The 20,063-nt window shown below is 38.7% G+C and overlaps 3 protein-coding genes across 3 annotated transcripts; all 3 read left to right on the forward strand.

Annotated features, from left to right (window-relative positions):
- Window positions 1-2,295: 2,295 nt before the first annotated feature.
- Window positions 2,296-6,973, forward strand: GCK72_005042 (uncharacterized protein; the record flags this gene model as incomplete). The annotated part of the gene is made up of 7 exons (XM_053725001.1): window positions 2,296-2,470; window positions 2,517-2,731; window positions 5,384-5,619; window positions 5,669-5,768; window positions 6,193-6,297; window positions 6,347-6,684; window positions 6,730-6,973. The coding sequence occupies 7 exons, from the start codon at window positions 2,296-2,298 to the stop codon at window positions 6,971-6,973; spliced, it is 1,413 nt and encodes a 470-aa protein (XP_053589195.1).
- A 4,548-nt stretch (window positions 6,974-11,521) lies between these two features.
- Window positions 11,522-13,151, forward strand: GCK72_005043 (uncharacterized protein; the record flags this gene model as incomplete). The annotated part of the gene is made up of 6 exons (XM_053725002.1): window positions 11,522-11,560; window positions 11,949-12,184; window positions 12,234-12,340; window positions 12,405-12,492; window positions 12,541-12,862; window positions 12,912-13,151. 6 exons carry the CDS (start codon window positions 11,522-11,524, stop codon window positions 13,149-13,151), a joined length of 1,032 nt encoding a protein of 343 aa, XP_053589196.1.
- A 4,304-nt stretch (window positions 13,152-17,455) lies between these two features.
- GCK72_005044 (uncharacterized protein) lies at window positions 17,456-19,924 on the forward strand (the record flags this gene model as incomplete). Its single annotated transcript, XM_053725003.1, has 6 exons — window positions 17,456-17,628; window positions 18,282-18,457; window positions 18,504-18,671; window positions 18,718-18,848; window positions 19,531-19,766; window positions 19,816-19,924. 6 exons carry the CDS (start codon window positions 17,456-17,458, stop codon window positions 19,922-19,924), a joined length of 993 nt encoding a protein of 330 aa, XP_053589197.1.
- Between the last annotated feature and the right edge of the window lie 139 nt (window positions 19,925-20,063).

Below are 20,063 nucleotides of genomic sequence, written 5' to 3' on the forward strand. Positions count from 1 at the left end.
GGTGTCTAGTGATAGTCTCCACGTTCTGAAGGACATTCTGGACGTCACCAAGTCATGGTTTATATCAGAGTTGCAACGGGCCGGGCCGGGCCGAAATCAGAATTTCTCCGGCCCGGCCCGGCCCGGTTCGGCCCGGATTTTCAGTACTAAAAAAATTAAATGTTTTTTTTTCGAAAAATTTTCAATTTTTTTGGCAAAAAAATTTTAAAGGGGGACACAACTAGTTCTAAATTGAGGGTTTTTGATATGAATCGATTCAGAAAGCTAGGAAAAATATACATTTCTTTTGGTTTCATGTCTGAAAATGCGTCTAAAGCGAGTTATGAGACCTCAAAATGTCAAAAATCGATGCTAGTCGTGCACTTTTTCAGTACATTTCAATAGAAATTCTCCTCGTCCTACACGTGAAAACAATATTTTCAAAAATTTTCAAGAAAAATTCGAAAAATGAACATTTATGAATGCATTTCACGTTCAGACGAGGAGAATTTCTATTGAAATGTACTGAAAATATGACGACGGGGAGCGATTTTTGGAAGTTTGAGGTCTCATAACTCGCTTAAAACTGATTTTTTGATATTCTTGTGAAAAAATTTGGAAAATTTTCAGACAAAAAAATTATTGAAAAAAAAAATTCTAGTGAAAAAAAATTCAAAAATTCAAATCCGGGCCGGGCTGAAACCGGGCCGGGCCGGGCCGGCCCGGCGGGCCAGCCCGGAATTTTGCAAGTATGGTTTATATGCGAGACGGGGTAATTTAAGTTTAATGGCCTAATTGGTGGGGACATTGGTTTTGAGGACAAATTGTTCATTTTGGAGGGGGTTTTTAAACGGATTTTGGTTACTGTAGTTATCGGGTGACAACAGACACTGACAGTATGAGAAATTCCAAATTGAATATCAACTGAAACTGAATATAGCGGAAAGTGGAAAATTGCCAAACTTCAAAAAAAGCGCAAGAGTAGCTAATAGTGAGACTGGCGTAATTTTATGAGATTTTATTTTTAGAGTTTTGTTTTGATAGACAAATATCATCTGCAAGTTGCATAAGTTCCTAACCATTTGGCTATCAAAAAATATCGTCCAAACATTTTGGAATTTTGAAAAAAAATTTGAAGTTTGAACACATCTCAATGATCTTAAAATTGATTCCAACTATCCAAACTTTCTTTCAATGACATAAAATCTTCTGATCTAACCCATCCCTGTTGCTGACCTCTCTCGTCAATCATTTCCAATTTTCCATCAACACGTGCAAATTACTGATTGAAATGATCCTTTGAACTCATTACCAAATTATCGAATTCCTTTTCCTGTTTTTCAATGAAATGGAGATTGTTGTTTGAGAGGTGCAAGACGAACCAAGTACATTCGGAAACACGAGATACGGGCGCTTTTTTCGCTGTGAACAAAATGAGAACAGTTCAAAAAGTGTGATCGGAAATGAAATAGGAAAGATGAAATGATAAGGAATTTGAGGGAAAAGGTGAAAAAAAGAAGGGATATTGGAAAAGTTGACTGACGGACACTTTATATGGTTGTGAGTAAGAGTGCAAACTACAGTTACAATTGAGAAAAAGATGGGAATGTCTCAATTTGAAGTACGTTGTATAAAGTCGATTTGTCACTGATATCTGTCATTGAATGACCTTCGATTAACTGGAATTTTGGAGACTGAAAATCAGAGGTTGAGGGTTTGAAAGAACTCTTATTGATTAAAATACGAGTTTATCTTGAAATTCAATATTGCTCGTTAAAAAATTAGCTGAAATTTCAACCGCGCCGCTTGCAGTTTAAGCTCCGCCCACAACTTCCTGCCGCACTTCCGTTTCAGCCCGCGGAATTTTTTAAAATCTTCGGCCAAACTTTTTTTTCCAGTATCAGCTGAAATGGCTGAGAACCTCATTTTTCTGAAACCCCGTTTTCTGTATCAAAGAAGTCAATTACTGGCCAAATTTCACGTTTTTCGTGCGACAGATAATTTTATTTTTTACATTCTTGCGTCTTCTGGAAATTTGAAAAAAAACTGCATTTTTAGTGGAAACAATAAAATAATTTAATTTAAACTTGAAAAAATAGGGTTCACGTTTCTTTCGCATTGTGCCAAAAAACCGCAACGTGGCAAAAACTTGAACTTCATTTGAAATTGTATATTATTTATTCTTGAGTTTAAAAGGTTTTAATTCTTTTTTCTCATTTCTTGTCACTGTCCTCCACTTTCCTCTACTTCCTGATCTCAAAGTATAACGTAAGTAGGCTCGTTAGTGTCTCTTTTCCTAAATTTCCTTTTTTCAGAATGGCTTGTGAAATTACAGTAGGAAGTAGTCTAAAAGACATCTCTTTTGTGAATTCCGACATCATCGCTGCTTTGGAAAGTAATTCGATCAAACTCTACCGAACGGATACTTCCAGAAGAATTATGACGATTGGGTGTGAAGAGGAAACTAAACAGCTCCATGGAGCTAATACAAGTAAGTTTTCTTTTTGAAACCTTCTTATATTATCATTTTGCTTCAGACTGCTTTCTGATACAATATACGGGAATCAGGATTCTGAAAATCAGCACGGGGCAGCTAATCATGTGGCACACTCTTGGAGAGAGTGAGGAGATTGTGGCCAGTCACTGGAAATCGGAAAGATTGGCCACAATCGTGGAAAACAAGATCCACAAGTTCAGAAGCGTTGTGATGATTGATGGGAGAAGCTCAAACGGAGCAACTTCTCTGATTGAGGTATGTTCTAGTCAAAAACTCATTTTAAAAAAACTGGTGTCGTTCCGGAGCTGATTACTAGGTAATGGTCAGAATTGACTTTGGAGTTCAGCAACGAAAACTGCCAAAATCCAAAGTTAATCGAATACTGGTGGGATCAGTTTTCAAAAATTGCTGAGTGGCCTCCAAAATCCAGATATTCTGGTTTTACCCTCCCTGTGCTAATTTTTTTGGTCTTTATGTTACGCCTGTTTTTCTACCTATTGATCCGTTCTCAATTAACTTTAACCAGAACTACGTTTCGGCCGTGGGCATTTCATTTCCGTCTCCCTATATTTCTCCTGAAAGTTTTTCACACCAGACGACACCAATGGTTCGACGAAATGAAAAAAAAAACGAAAAAAGAGTTTGGAGCAGAGAGGGTCCGTCGCACATCCTTAGACGCCCCGTTTCTGCCGAACCATTTTTCATTCTCAAACCATTCTGTTCCCTTCCCGCTCCCCATTAGGCATATTCGAAATGGTTTTTGGCGAACAGTACTCGTTATTACAAATACTTATTTTTATCAAAATAAACTTAATAACAAAACATTTTGAAACTTAAAAAATAATTTTAAAAAGAAACATGATAACTAGGTGTCCAATAATTTTTTTGAAATTCGCCTTTTGGCTCGTTGTTCATCAATTTTCCGCGTCCAACAGACGAGTCGGGTGTGACTTTCTTCACTTCTTCTTCTCGTCGCTCCTCTTAGTGTCCAATCTTCGGAGAGAAGCCATTGCTTGTAGTCGAATTGAATCAACCTGAAAGAAAATAAGTTACAATACAATTCATAGTTATTGGACAATTTACTTATCACTCGAAAAGTTGTTTCTTGATCCTGACCGTTGAATCTCCGATAGCTAGAAGTGTTGAAATCCTTACTGCTTTATCCGATCGATTGATTGTGATCTCTGAAAACCTTCTAGTTTAATTAACAGAACTTTAAAAAAGACGAATAGCTTACATTCGGTTGTCCATTGAACTCATTGTTCACCGAATACTTCCTCCGCTTAGCGATTCCTCATTGCCAGGCTCTACCGCTTGTATATCCTGTAACATATTTCGGGATTCCCTTCACATTCGCTGAAAATGTTCTCATTTCTATTTAATTTAAGTAATTATCTGATACAAACCTTACGAATCCATTGAAACCCCTTATTTTTGGTGTCAAGTAAAACCGCTCAACGACGGCATTCTCGATTCGCCTGAAAATAGACGATTCCGTCGTAATGAGTAATTAAAGACGACTGAAAACGTTTCCGACTAATAAATTACAATTATTTACTAACAATAAATTAAGAAAAATGAGAAAAATACCTGTCAACATGGTTGGCATGTTTTATGTGCGCAAACGAAATGCAGAATTCCATTTCTCTCTATTTTCGAGCAAACCGCACATCGGAATGTGTCGTTTTAAATTCCGAGACCGAATCCAGATGATGAAAACGATCCGTGATAGAATTTCTGTGGCTGTTGCTGTGGAGATGAGAGCATTGATGACGGGATATCGAACAGAGAACCAGTGAATTGTTGAAATCCCAGAATCGACGAAGTAGCCGTTTGATCGAGAAGACTGTCTTGATGATGATGATTCGGCGAGTGTTCTACACGATGATGGGACTTTGCATAATAAAGACTTCACTACTACTTCCTCCCATTGATAGTTCGTTTCCACTGTCGTTTGCATCGGCATCAATAATGTCGGTTTGATGCTGATAACGGTGTGGTCTCTCTCCTCCAGATGATTGTTTTTATTGCTGTTTTGCTCCTCTTCCGTTTCCATTGATGTCATTGCCTAGTGGTGGTCATCGCCATTCGACAATAGTTTGAATAATACTCGGAAATTTTAGTGAAAAAGGATAGTTTTTGAAAAAAACATATAAAATGAAAAATTCTGAAATTTCCTGGATCATATCTGCGAAAAAAATCGATACTGAATGAAACGAGTAGTAACAGATAACGATTCTACAGTAATACTCCTGGGATTGTGAGAGTAAACTGCGCTATAGTGCCCTTCTAGTTCTTTTTAAACAAAATTTCGAATATGAAAACGTGAATGTTGTACAAGGTCAGTGAACCAAGTGTAGACATTCCTCGGTTTACCTGTGTGACCAAAATGCATCTTCAGGTGGCCCGAAACACAGCTCAATTTGGATGGACAATCAAGTAAATCATATGTATTAAATTTTGATTTTTAGACAAGAATATCTGGATTCTGGAGGCCACTCAGAATTTTTTTGAAAACTGATCTCATCAGAATTCGAGTCTTTCTATTCTGGCAGTGCTGAACTCCAAGGTCAGTTCTGACCATTCCTTAGTCAGCTAGTAATATGGTTTTGGAGCTGCTTAGCAAGTAATTTTGTTCTGGAGCTGCTTAGCAAGTAATATGGTTCTGGAGCTGCTTAGAATATGATATAGTTCAGGAGCTGCTTAGAAAGTGTTATCGGTCTGAAGATGCTTAGAAAGTGATATAGTTCTAGAGCTGCTTAGCAAATAGTAATGGCTGCGTAGATTTTAAGACCATAAATTGATAAAAGCTATTCGGGTTTCTTGTGAGAGTCTGATGTCTCCACTAGGCGAGCTGTGTATGCTGATAGTAGATTTTATTAAAGATAGATTCAAAACATTTTTCAGTTCGACAAATGGAGGCCAATCGTGCCGCACTCAATCAATGATAACAGTCTCATCGCTACATCTGAAACTGGGTCTGTGAAGTTATTAGACTTTGGAAAGTCAAACAAGCCAATATCGACAACTCCAGTACTTGACCGTATCAAGGCAGTGGAAGATGTGGGACAATTCAATTTCTGTGTGATTGCTGATTCGAAAGTGTTGTTGATGGATTCCACTCTTGGTAAAAAGAAAATGTCGTAAGTATTTGTGGAGTATCTTAAATTAATATCACTGATCATTTTGCAGAATCGATATGAAAGCCAATGAGAAATGTGTGGGAGTGCTCAGTGGAAATGCCAAAGCTCCCTTCTTCATGGTTTTGAAGGATGAAAGAAAGAAGGAAATTGTGATACGTCCTGCGACCGAGACGACGGAAACCAAAAGGAGCTACATTTTGAAATATGAGACACACCTAAGCCTACCAACATTGTTTTGTCGGTTCAATGATGAACTGCGCTGCATGTGATGGGAAAGGGCGAGTCATTATTCAATACGGCAACACGAGGTAAGTAGTATTTCGTTATTTGGTATTTATCAAATAACTGTTTTTCAGTCAAAATGAGTTTGCGGCGGAATCGAAAAATTTGAAAGACAGAAATAGAAAACGAAGAGAGAAAGAGATCGAAAATGAACAACTTCAAATAACGCTGCGAGTAGGAGAAAGACGCGAGAAGATTATTGAAGACGTCAAATGTCTGAAAATAGATGCACCGAAAACAGAAGGCGATACAGAGAGCAAAGAAGTCGGAACGGAAAACACGCATGGTTAGCTCTCTTCGGATCTCTTCAATTTCCAACGTACGATTGCTCGCGGAACGTTTGGAGAGGTTAAGGAATACACCTCCATCAGAACTGGTCGCTCATTCGCTATCAAAGTGAGTTCCGCGTCTTTAGAATCCGAAAACATCACATCTCCACTTTTAGGAACTGAGAAGGTCACATGCTCTTAATGAGATTTTCATCAACGACCAGAATCACATGCTCATCAAGCACAAGCACATTGTCCGCTTCTTCGGTGCTTTCAAAGATGAATCAACAATTTTCATTGTTCTCGAGTTGATGAGCCAGACGTTACGACAAGTGATGAGGAGCAATGGCATTATGGATGAAGCATCAAGTGGAGTTGTGGTTAAGGCGGTTGCAAAAGGTCTTCAACATCTCCATCGATTACGTGTTATTCACAGAGATTTGAAGCCTGAGAATATTTTGTTGAGCCATGAACGAATCAAAATTGGAGATTTTGGTTTGGCTACTACGAAGACGTGAGTGACTAGATGTCGTTTTCTTTCAATTAGTTCAATTTTCAGAGGTGAAACTTGGTGTGGAACCCCCGGCTACCAAGCGCCCGAACTGTTTCGGAAGGAAACACATGGAACACCGGCCGACATGTTTTCTCTTGGAGTCATGGCTCATGAGATGCTTGAATCAAGTCTTCCGTTCAGTGAACAATACTGGCACAAGCACGTCATTCGATCGAATACGCTTCAATATGTTTCTCCTGCAAAATTCTCTCGCCATTTGAAAACTTTGATACTGAGAGAACACCTCTAGAAGATGTCGTCTCACGTCATCTGTCGTTCATCAGTTTATCGTTTTCACATTCCCTCGGTTTCTACATTTCTTGATCTCCCCCTCTTTTTTTCACTCGAATCTGTCTCGTGAATAAAAACTGATAAAAAAATTGTTTCGCATCTTACTCATTAACCGAGCATATTTATTACAACCCCGCCCCATCGCACACGAGAGAGAATCTGCGAGAGAAGCAGAGTTTTTCTCTCCGGTTTTGATCTATTCTCGGTATCGTTTCTATTAGCAAACGCAAACGGCTGTTGGTTTTCGATCCTACCGTCCTCCCTATTGAACCGATTTTCTTCAAAATTGGGCCAATACATCGGAAATGTTTTCTTAATGATATCTGTCTTTTTCTTTTTTCAAGATTCTCAAAATAACGTCTTCTGAGCCAGAAACACCGATAGAGCATGTGGGAATCGACGGTGGAAAACAAGGGAGGCACGGTTGGCAAATGGTTGTGTCTTCTTTCCTCGCCACGGCCGACACTTCTCATGGGCCCATCGGTTAAGGATGGTTAAGTCTCTCGGTAAAATAAGAACAAGCTGAAAAACAGTTTTTCTCATTAACACGAAGTGGTTTCTGCTCAGAAACCATTGACAACACATACGGTGGCTCTCAGAATGATCTGCCGTTTGACCCTTTTCAGTGGAAAATTGTCAAGTTTCAGAGCTTGTCAAAGTGTCAAGTATGATGATTTGATATTTGTGAATCATTTTTGTGCATATTGTACGAATCCAGATCTTCATTTCTGGAAATGACAACTTTTTCATTAGGAAACTTTTCAAAAAAGTATGGATGATTGAATGAGTTTCTAAAACAAAGTCAGGAAGTGAGTATATGATGTATTTTCCAAATTTCATTTCTTGTCTGAAGTTCATTTTATCTCAATTCCACTTTTCCGAATAAGAAGTATGCCAAAAATGCATCTCCTACTCACCAGTCCACTCGAATTCCTCAAGATTTTTAACAATGTTCGAACGACGACAGAAATTTTTTAATGTTCCAACGACGACAGAAAAAATGCAAAGCCCATGAGATAGTGGTGTCAGAATTAACTCGAACAGAAAATCGTTTCAAATAAAATAGTTCTACTGTTCTTTTTCAATTGAAACTGTATAATTATACTCGTTTCAATTCTTTAAATACTCCAGTTACTTTCTTGTAAGATGCCAATGTTCATAAGATGTCGTTCTTTATTTTCTTTCTTACTTGTTCAGTCCATTTTTTGATCTTTTTGAATTTCCGAGTTTTCTCACCGAACGTTTTCATTTTCAGAGACTATGAACGCCTTCTGGCTGATGGCGTTTCTCTCATGCGTCACAATACATAATCGAGGTGGAGTACTCGCTCAAACCGCCAATATCATCGAAATCCCAATTCCAACGGTAATAGAGATCAAAGGTTGTTTCATCTGATTGTGGCCTAGTACTCAAAAATTCGGTCACAGAGTCACAAAGTGTTGTCACGTGACCTGTGATCGATATTAACAGAATATATATATATATATATATATATATATAGCTGGAAGGCTGAAAATGCGAGGATTCTGAATGCAATTTCAAATTTTCGTTATGGCCGAGATGAAACGGGAGTTTTAGTGAGATCGGACTTGAAAATTCACCGGCTTCAATGTCTTGGTTCTCTCGGATATAGAACAATACAAATAGAACAGAATCTTATAGTTTCCCAATCATACCAAAATCATCAGCAGATGATGTAAGCTTTCGTTGTCTTCGGAGCCTTTCGTTGTCTTCGGAGCTTTCGTTGTCTTCGGAGTTTCGTTGTCTTCGGAGCTTTCGTTGTCTTCGGAGATTTCGTGGGCTTCGGAGATTTCGTTGTCTTCGGAGATTTCGTGGGCTTCGGAGATTTCGTTGTCTTCGGAGCTTTCGTTGTCTTCGGAGATTTCGTGGGCTTCGGAGCTTTCTTAGTCGTTCGAGCTTTTGTGGTTTTTGGAGCGTTTGTGATTGGAGCATTGGCCGATTTGTTGGGTTTGTTGTCGGTTTTGGTTTTGGAGGTGCCTTTGTAGTTGGCTTGGTGGTCTTGGAGTTAAGAGCAGACTTAGTTTTGGAAGTCTGCACAGCAGTTGATGCCTCCGTTGGGAGTTTCCGTCTTAAACCCCGTGGAACATGTTCTGCAGCAACGGAAGGTGGTTCGGTTGTTTGATCTTGAACTGTTGATCCATTTTAAGACGAATCAGATGCGTGTGGTTCCCGATGATGTTCTCTGTGTCGAGTCCAGCTTGACCGAGGCTCACCACAGCATGCACAAAAAGTATCTGAAAAATGAAATGTATGCAGGTAAAATTGACAGGAATCATTACCAACCAATGTCTTCCTGTTGGTGATCTGGTTCCGAGTCATCTTGAGGTTCAGGTTCCGTTTCATTTTGAGGTCCATGTTCCGATTCCGTATCAGATTCATCTTCCTGATCAGTATTGGATTCATCTTCCTGTTCAGTATTGGACTCATCTTCCTGTTCAGTTTCGGATTCATCTTCACTGTTTTTCTCTTGATACACTATTTTTTTTGTTCCTGTCCTGATCTCTGACATAAATTCCGTTGTCATCTTCTGCAGACGATGCTCCCGAAGAAAAATAATCTGGAGGAGAAGATGATGGGGAAGGTGAGAGTGGCAATGGAGAATTGGCAGGAAGGGAACGTTCAGGAGAGCCCTCAGAAGAAGAAGAGTCAGAAAAATGAATGTCTTCAAAGGAATCTACTCGCCGGTAACTGCCCATTTCAATTAGCAAGCGATTGAACAGTTTTTCTTCATCGTAGAATCGTCTCCACATGTACATGTGGCCTTCAAAGCGATTTTCTGGTGTACCGAATCTGTTCCTGAGTTTTGACTTCAGCGACGAATGGAGATCTGGACATCTGGCACGCGACCACGGAATCAAAAGTAGTATTTTTTTCAAAAGCTGGTCATAATGTTGTACTGATTCGAAAACTATAGTTGTTTTCTGAAATGGACACCTAGAAGTTTTTTCTATGCAGCAAAATACATGTCTCAATACTTATCAGCCACCTTGTATTTTCCTAAGCCATAACTTTTTGAGAATACTTCCGAGAAAAAACACTTGTTACCTTCAGACATGAAGATCTTGGTTTATACAATATGCCCAAAAAGATTTATAAGACAATCAGCGTTCCTGACACTTTGGCAAACTTTCATCTTCACTGAAAACGGTCGAGTGGCATATCATTCTGGCCGGAACTGCATGTAAAATGAAATAACTTTTTAATCAATATAATCTCATTCTAGCACGTCGGAAGGGTACTTGGATTTGATCTTTGAAAATCTGGGAAAAACATTGAAAGTTGATGAAAATCTCCAACTCAATTTTTCGAAAGACTTCATGATAATGACTTTCAAAAACAAAGTCAGTTAGTGACTATGTGATGTATTTCCCAAGTTAAATTTCTTGTTTGAAGTTTATTTTTATCTCAATTCCAATTTTCAGAATCAGAATGATTCCAAAAATTCATAGATATCCTTTCAGAAACACGAGACACGGGGATTCTTTCTTTTTGAACAAAAAGAGAACAGGTTAAAAAGTGTGATAGGAAATTAAATTGGAAAGGTGGAATGATAAAGAATTTGAGGGAAAAATTGATAAAAAGGAGGAAACTACGAGAAAGGGAAATTGGAAAAGTTGTCTGACGGACACTTTTTATGGTTGTGAGTAAGAGTACAAACTACAGTTACAATTGAGAAAAAGATGGGAATATCTCAATTCGAAGTACGTTGTAAAAAAGTCGATTTGTCACTGATATCTGTCATTGAATGACCTTCGATTAACTGGAATTTTGGAAACTGGAAATCAGAAGTTGAGGGTTTCAAAAAACTGTTATTGATTAAAGTACGAGTTTATCTTAAAATTCAATGTTTCTCGTTAAAAAATCAGCTGGAATTTCAACCGCGCCGCTTGCAGTTTACGCTCCACCCACAACTTCCTGCCGCACTTCCGTTTCAGTCTGCGGAAATTTTTTAATCCTCGGCCAAACTTTTTCTTGACAGTATTAGCTGAATTGGCTGAGAACCTCATTTTTAGATTTTTTTGAATTTCTGATGGATGGGACCTTTTTTCATTCTTGCGCCGAAAAAAAAACTCATTTTCTCATTCATTCACGTCGTTTTAAGAATTGTTTTTGTATTGGAATTAATCACATACGTCGTTTCGATAGTTTTTCTTTGATTGTCAAATTACACTGTGTTTTTTAAATTATAAAATTTTGATTATCATTTTACGTCATTAATCGCGTGATGAAAAATGACTAACTAATGATTAGGAACTCTAATGAATAAGTTTGAAACGTGAAAAAATAGGCTTTGCGTTTATTTCGCATTGTGGCGAAAAACCGTGACGTGGCAAAAACTTGAACTTCATTTTAAATTTTAAATAATTTATTCTTTAGTTTAAAAGTTTTAATTCTTACTTCTAATTTTTTCTCCACTGTTTCTGATATCAAGGTATAACTCAACTGCTCGTTAGTGTCTCTTATCCCACATCTTTCCTTTTTCAGAATGGCAAGCGACTACAACTCGAGATCGGAAAAAATGACAGTAATCGTTGAAAATGTGTCGAGCAAACCCAGAATGCATGAAATGCTAGATGGAAGATGTTCGAACGAGGATAAAGGTATGTTTTGGTGAAAACCTCACTTAAAAAACTGATATGGCTCTGGAGCTGCTTAGAAAATGATATTGGTCTGAAGCTGCTTAGCAAGTAATATGGTTCTGGAGCTGCTTAGAATATGATCTAGTTCAGGAGCTGCTTAGAAAGTATTATCGGTCTGAAGATGCTTAGAAAGTAGTAAGAGCTGTGTAGATTTTAAGACCATACATTGATAAAAGCTATTCGGGTTTCTTGTGAGAGTCTGGTGTCTCCACTAGGCGAGCTGTGTATGCTGATAGTAGATTTTATTAAAAATAGATTCAAAACATTTTTCAGTTCGACAAATGGAGGCCTGTCATGCTGCACTCAATCAATGATCACAGCATCCTCGCAAATTCTGAAACTGACCCAGTGAAGTTGTTTGACTTTGGAAAGTCAAGCAAACCGATATGGATAACTCCAGTACTTGACCGTATCAAGGCAGTGGAAGATGTGGGACAATTCAATTTCTGTGTGATTGCTGATTCGAAAGTTTTGTTGATGGATTCCACTCTTGGTAAAAAGAAAATGTCGTAAGTATTTGTGGAGTATCTTAAATTAATATCACTGATCATTTTGCAGAATCGATATGAAAGCCAATGAGAAATGTGTGGGAGTGCTCAGTGGGAATGCGAAAGCTCCGTGTTATATGGTTCTGAAAGATGAAAGAAAGAAGGATATTGTGATACGTCCTGCGACCGAGACGACAGAAACCAAAAGGAGTTACATTCTGAAATATGAGACACATTTAAGCACACCAACATTGTATTGTCGATTCAAAGATGAACTGCGCTGCATGTGATGGGAAAGGGCAAGTCATTATTCAATACGGCAACACGAGGTAAGTAGTATTTCGTTATTTGTTACATAACAAATAACTAATTTTCAGTCAAAATGAGTTTGCGGTGGAAGCGAAAAAATTGAAAGACAGAAATAGGAAACGAGGAGGGAATGAGATCGAAAATGAACAACTTCAAATGGCGCTGCGAGTAGAAGAAAGACACGAGAAGATGATTGAAGACGTCAAATGTCTGAAAATAGATGCACCGAAAACAGAAGGCGATACAGAGAGCAAAGAAGTCGGAACAGAAAACACACATGCTCAGAACTCTTCGGATCTCTTCAATTTCCAACGGACAATAGCTCGCGGAACTTTTGGAGAGGTTAAGGAATACACCTCCATCAAAACTGGTCGCTCATTCGCTATCAAAGTGAGTTCCGCGTCTTTAGAATCCGAAAACATCACATCTCCGCTTTTAGGAACTGAGAAGGTCACATGCTCTTAATGAGATGTTCATCAACGATCGAGAGATCCAGAATCACATGCTCATCAAGCACAAGCACATTGTCCGCTTCTTCGGTGCTTTCAAAGATGAATCAACAATTTTCATCGTTCTCGAGTTGATGAGCCAGACGTTACGACAAGTGATGAAGAACAATGGCATTATGGATGAAGCATCAAGTGGAGTTGTGGTTAAGGCGGTTGCAAAAGGTCTTTAACAATTCCATCGATTACGTGTTATTCACAGAGATTTGAAGCCTGAGAATATTTTGTTGAGCAATGAACGAATCAAAATTGGAGATTTTGGTTTGGCGACTACGAAGACGTTAGTGACTAGATGTCTTTTTCTTTCAAATAGTTCATTTTTCAGAGGTGAAACTTGGTGTGGAACCCCCGGCTACCAAGCGCCCGAACTGTTTCGGAAGGAAACACATGGAACACCGGCCGACATGTTTTCTCTTGGAGTCATGGCGCATGAGATGCTTGAATCAAGTCTTCCGTTCAGTGAACAATACTGGTAAAAGCACGTCATTCGATCGAATACGCTTCAATATGTTTCTCCTGCAAAATTCTCTCGCCATTTGAAAACTTTGATGGAAGGTGTTTTAAACAAATCATCGGTTAAAAGGATGTCAGCAGATGATGTAAGCTTAAAAACTTTCAATCCATAAATACGAAAGATACCTTTTTCAGGTGTTGAAATCTGAGTGGTTGTTCGATCTGGAGGGCAAAACAGAACGGGAGGAAATTGAGAGAATACTGAGTGAACACCTCTAGAAGATGCCGTCTCACGTCATCTGTCGTTCATCAGTTTATCGTTTTCACATTCCCTCGATTTTTACATTTCTTGATCTCCCCCTCTTTTTGTCACTCGAATCTGTCTCGTGAATAAAAACTAATAACAAATTTGTTTTATTTTCGCATCTTACTCATTAGCCGAGCATATTTATTACAACCGCGCCCCATTGCACACGAGAGAGAATCAGCGAGAGAAGCAGAGTTTTTCTCTCCGGTTTTGATCTATTCTCGGTATCGTTACTATTAGCAAACGCAAACGGCTGTTGGTTTTCGATCCTACCGTCCTCCCTATTGAACCGATTTTCTTCAAAATTTGGCCAATACATCGGAAATGTTTTCTTAATGATATCTGTCTTTTTCTTTTTTCAAGATTCTCAAAATAACGTCTACTGAGCCAGAAGCACCGATAGAGCATGTGGGAATCGACGGTGGAAAACAAGGGAGGCACGGTTGGCAAATGGTTGTGTCTTCTTTCCTCGCCACGGCCGACACTTCTCATGGGCCCGTCGGTTAAGGATGGTTAAGTCTCTCGGTAAAATAAGAACAAGCTGAAAAACAGTTTTTCTCATTAACACGAAGTGGTTTCTGCTCAGAAACCATTGACAACACATACGGTGGCTCTCAGAATGATCTGCCGTTTGACCCTTTTCAGTGGAAAATTGTCAAGTTTCAGAGCTTGTCAAAGTGTCAAGTATGATGATTTGATATTTGTGAATCATTTTTGTACATTAAAAAATTTCTGTAGTCGTTCGAACATTGTCGTCGTTCAACAATAAAAATCTTGAGGAATTCGAGTGGACTGGTGATTAGGAGATGCATTTTTGGCATATTTCTTATTCGGAAAAGTTGTCTAGTGATAGTCTCCACGTTCTGAAGGACATTCTGGACGTCATCAACTTATGGTTTTTTATGTGAGAGGGGTAATTTAAGTTTAATGGCCTAATTGGTGGGGACATTGGTTTTGAGGACAAATTGTTCATTTTGGAGGGGTTTTTTAACGGATTTTGGTTACTGTAGTTATCGGGTGACAACAGACACCTACAGTATGAGAAATTCCAAATTGAATATCAACTGAAACTGAATATAGCGGAAAGCGGGAAATTGCCAAACTTCAAAAAAAGCGCAAGAGTCGGTAATAGTGAGACTGGCGTAATTTTATGAGATTTTATTTTTAGAGTTTTTTTTTGATAGACAAATATCATCTGCAAGTTGCATAAGTTCCTAACCATTTGGCTATCAAAAAATATCGTCCAAACATTTTGGAATTTTGAAAAAAATTTGAAGTTTGAACACATCTCAATGATCTTAAAATTGATTCCAACTATCCAAACTTTCTTTCAATGACATAAAAACTTCTGATCTAACCCATCCCTGTTGCTGACCTCTCTCGTCAATCATTTCCAATTTTCCATCACCACGTGCAAATCGCTGATTGAAATGATCTTTTGAACTCATTACCAAATTATCGAATTCCTTTTCCTGTTTTTCAATGAAATGGAGATAGTTGTGTGGGGGTGCAAGACGAACCAAGTACATTCGGAAACACGGATACGGGCGCTTTTTTCTCTCTCAACAAAATGAGAACAGTTCAAAAAGTGAGATAGGAAACTAAATTGGAAGGTGGAATGATAAGGAATTTGACGGAAAAAAGTGATTAAAAAAAGAATAAAACTACGAGAAAGGGATATTGGAAAAGTTGTCTGACGGACACTTTATATGGTTGTGAGTAAGAGTGCAAACTACAGTTACAATTGAGAAAAAGATGGGAATGTCTCAATTCGAAGTACGTTGTAAAAAGTCGATTTGTCACTGATATCTGTCATTGAATGACCTTCGATTAACTGGAATTTTGGAAACTGAAAATCAGAGGTTGAGGGTTTCAAAGAACTCTTATTGATTAAAATACGAGTTTATCTTGAAATTCAATGTTGCTCGTTAAAAAATTAGCTGGAATTTCAACCGCGCCGCTTGCAGTTTAAGCTCCGCTCACAACTTCCTGCCGCACTTCCGTTTCAGCCCGCGGAATTTTTTAAAATCCTTGGCCAAACTTTTTTTGCCAGTATCAGCTGAAATGGCTGAAAACCTCATTTTTCTGAAAACCCGTTTTCTGTATCAAAGAAGTCAATTACTGGCCAAATTTCACGTGTTTCGTGCGACAGATAATTTTATTTTGTTATGCCCCGTGAGTCACTATAGATCATTTTGTGCTCCTTACGTAACCCTTCTCTAGAACTTTCCATGTATTGACGTAGCTCCTGTATGCCACTGATAAGAACTACTATTTAACCCTTGCTCCCGACCATTCGTGGTCGGTTCCCTTATCATGTTTTAAGAGATGATGATGTTTCATTATTCTATCTATGAATAAATAATATCAATTCTAACCGCTACACAGAAGGCCACAGAAGCCTTCCATTACATGGATGTACCACCTTCGCGTTGAGTATACTTCTCAACGTGAACAAGGGAGCAGAATCCATAGTCCAAACTGAAATGAAATTTGAACACAACTGTTCAAATAATTCATTATCAGTAAGAAACTACTTCTACGAGGGGCACCCATTGAAGGCTGCTTCTGCTAGAACTAGTGATCTGAAAAAGAAGTGAAAATTGCTTCTAATCAGAAAAGGTAAGACCACTTCTATAAAAGCTTACTCTAGTAACCTAAACCAGAACTGGCAGTATAAAATGAAGAACGAGATTTCTCCGGAAAAACTCCGTAACTTCATATACCAAAAAAAAGGTAGAGAAATGAGACATCCAGATGCTCAAATTCGAAGTGAATTCTTTGATTGAAGTGACGTCAAACTTGTTCAACATACCTCTGTTCTCTTATTGGGAAGTTCTGAGGAACTGTTGAAAAAAGGGGCGAAGCAGGAAGCTCGTAACCCAGCAGAAGGAATCTGCAAGCTCACCGAAGATGGTGCAGCCGAGTTATGTTGAATCGCGGTCTCTGAGCGCTTGTACCCACTACACGGGGCGGCAACCGTACCAGCCTTGACTCTGGTCAAGGTCTACAGGCTGAAAAGTCCGACGACTTTCTCAGAGATATCTCGTGACCATTCATGAGAGTAATCGATCCACGTCAGAGATGAGAACAAAAATTTTTTGTTATCATGCTCGAGCGAGATGATAACGGTAATAACCTGATGTGGCGAGGGAGACCGAAGCTACAATCAGAGAATCAGCCAAGATGACGAGCACTGAAAAGTCATTTCTGAAAAACCAGACAAGCTAAAGCCTTAAAACGTAGCTAATGCACAAAAAGGCAGGAACCCGACCGAAAAAAAAGATTGATGACCGTTCAACCTGTCTCCACTGACAGCAACGGAAATTCCACTGAAGAAATACTCTGAAATATCAGACTATTGAACTTCAGTATAACAAAAGGAAAATATTCAAAATACTGAAAACTGATATTCAAGTCTCAGCAAGATAATGTGTAATTCTCAATCATTCATCATACTTGATGAAACCAGAGAAAAACAACTTGCCACCGTGAGACGTATCGGTAAAGCATTTTGAATTATTCCAATACTCGGACAATAGCAAAAAGCTATTAAACGAGGGAGAGACTGACCGATTCTAGATAAGAAAATTTTCTAGATAATAAAGAAGTCAGCAAACATTGAGACTGTATAAAACACTCTCAAACAAGACATCACTATGGACATTCTCTGGAACGTCGCTGCTGCCAAATCATTGACAACGACATTTGAGTGAAATGCGTGTCGTCGAACCAGAGCAACATCACGAGCATGGTAACAAAAAGCTGCAGGATGGTGGAAATACGGATGCTGACAGAGAGCTGCATAGTCAAAGGAGGTCAACGTATCAAATGGCACAAACTGACATCAACAACAAATGCGAGAACACCTACAACTGGAACTATGCTAAGTGACTGACTTTCTATATTTTATTTGAATTCATTTGTTGTTATTTTATTTTAACGCTCGGGACGAGCTTTCCGAAATGAGGGGGATGTTATGCCCCGTGAGTCACTATAGATCATTTTGTGCTCCTTACGTAACCCTTCTCTAGAACTTTCCATGTATTGACGTAGCTCCTGTATGCCACTGATAAGAACTACTATTTAACCCTTGCTCCCGACCATTCGTGGTCGGTTCCCTTATCATGTTTTAAGAGATGATGATGTTTCATTATTCTATCTATGAATAAATAATATCAATTCTAACCGCTACACAGAAGGCCACAGAAGCCTTCCATTACAATTTTTTACATTTTACAGTTTTTTACAGTCTTCTGGAAATTTGAAAAAAAACTGCATTTTTAGTGCAAACAATAAAAGAATTGAATTAAAACGTGAAAAAATAGGGTTCATGTTTCTTTCGCATTGTGGCGAAAAACCGCGACGTGGCAAAAACTTGAACTTCATTTCAAATTGCGAATTCTTTATTTTCGAGTTAAAAGGTTTTAATTCTTTTTTTCTCATTTCTTGTCACTGTCCTCCACTCTCCTCTACTTCCTGATCTCAAAGAATAAAGTAAGTAGGCTCGTTAGTGTCTCTTTTCCTAAATCTCTTTTTTCAGAATGGCTTGTGAAATCACAGTAGGAAGTAGTCTTAAAGACATATCTTTTGTGAATTCCGACATAATCGCTGCTTTGGAAAGTAATTCGACCAAACTTTACCAAACGGATACTTCCAGAAGAATTATGACAATTGGGTGTGAAGAGGAAACTAAACAGCTCCATGGAGCTGATGAAAGTAAGTTTTCTTTTTGAAACCTTCTTAAATTATCATATTGCTTCAGACTGCTTTCTGATACAATATACGGGAATCAGGATTCTGAAAATCAGCACGGGGCAGCTGATAGATGGCACACTCTTGGAGAGAACGAGGAGATTCTGGCCAGTCACTGGAAATCGGAAAGAATGGCCACCATCGTTGAGAACAAGTCGAGCTGAAGCAGAATGCATGAGTAAGTTTTCTTTTTGAAACCTTCTTAAATTATCATGTTGCTTCAGACTGCTTTCTGATTCAAAATGCGGGAATCAGCATTTTGAAAATTAAAACGGGGCAGCTGGTCAGGTGGCATACTGTTGGAGACAACGAAGAGATTCTGGCCAGTCACATGAACTCGGCAACGGAAAAAATGGTCTGCATAGTTGAGGACAAGCAGCACAAATCCAGAAGCGTTGTGTCGAGCTGAAGCAGAATGCATGAGATGATTAATGGGAGAAGTTCGAACAAAGCCACCTCATTGATTGAGGTATGTTTTAGTCAAAAACTCATTTAAATAACTGGTATCGTTCTGGAGCTGATTACTAGGGCAAGTAATGTGGTTCTGGAGCTGCTTAGAAAGTGTTATCGGTCTGAATATGCTTAGAAAGTAATGTGATTCTGGAGCTGCTTAGCAAGTAATATGGTTCTGGAGCTGCTTAGAATATGATATAGTTCAGGAGCTGCTTAGAAAATAATATGGTTCTGGAGCTGCTTAGGAAGTAATATGGGTCTGGAGCTGCTTAGAATATGATCTAGTTCAGGAGCTGCTTAGAAAGTGTTATCGGTCTGAAGATGCTTAGAAAGTAATATGGTTCTGGAGCTGCTTAGCAAGTAATATGGTTCTGGAGCTGTTTAGAATATGATCTAGTTCAGGAGCTGCTTAGAAAGTGTTATCGGTCTGAAGATGCTTAGAAAGTAGTAAGAGCTGTGTAGATTTAAGACCATACATTGATAAAAGGTGTTCGGGTTTCTTGTGAGAGTCTGGTGTCTCGACTAGACGAGACGTGTATGCTGATAGTAGATTTTATTAAAAATAGATTCAAAACATTTTTCAGTTCGACAAATGGAAGCCAGCCATTCTCCGGTCTATCAATGAGAGCAGTTTCATGGCTGCATCTGAAACTGGACCTGTGAAGTTATGTGACTTTGGAAAGTCAAACAAACCGATATCGACAATTCCCGTTCTCGACCGTATCAACGCAGTGGAAGATGTGGGACTATCGAATGTGTGTGTGATTGCTGATTCGAAAGTGTTGTTGATGGATTCCACTCTTGGTAAAAAGAAAATGTCGTAAGTATTTGTGGAGTATCTTAAATTAAAATCACTGATCATTTTGCAGAATCGATATGAAACCCAATGAGAAATGTGTGGGAGTACTCAGTGGGAATGCGAAAGCTCCGTGCTTTATGGTTTTGAAGGATGAAAACAAGAAGGACATTATGATATGACGACAGAAAGCAAAAGAAGCCATATCCTGAAGTACGAGACGCATCTAACCATGCCGAACTTGTATTGTCGATTCAAAGATGAGCTGTTCGCTACATGTGATGGGAAAGGGCGAGTGATTATTCAGTATGGCAACACGAG

Source organism: Caenorhabditis remanei, chromosome II (genome assembly GCF_010183535.1).
Source record: "Caenorhabditis remanei strain PX506 chromosome II, whole genome shotgun sequence".
In the NCBI taxonomy this organism is placed as follows: Eukaryota; Metazoa; Nematoda; class Chromadorea; order Rhabditida; family Rhabditidae; genus Caenorhabditis; species Caenorhabditis remanei.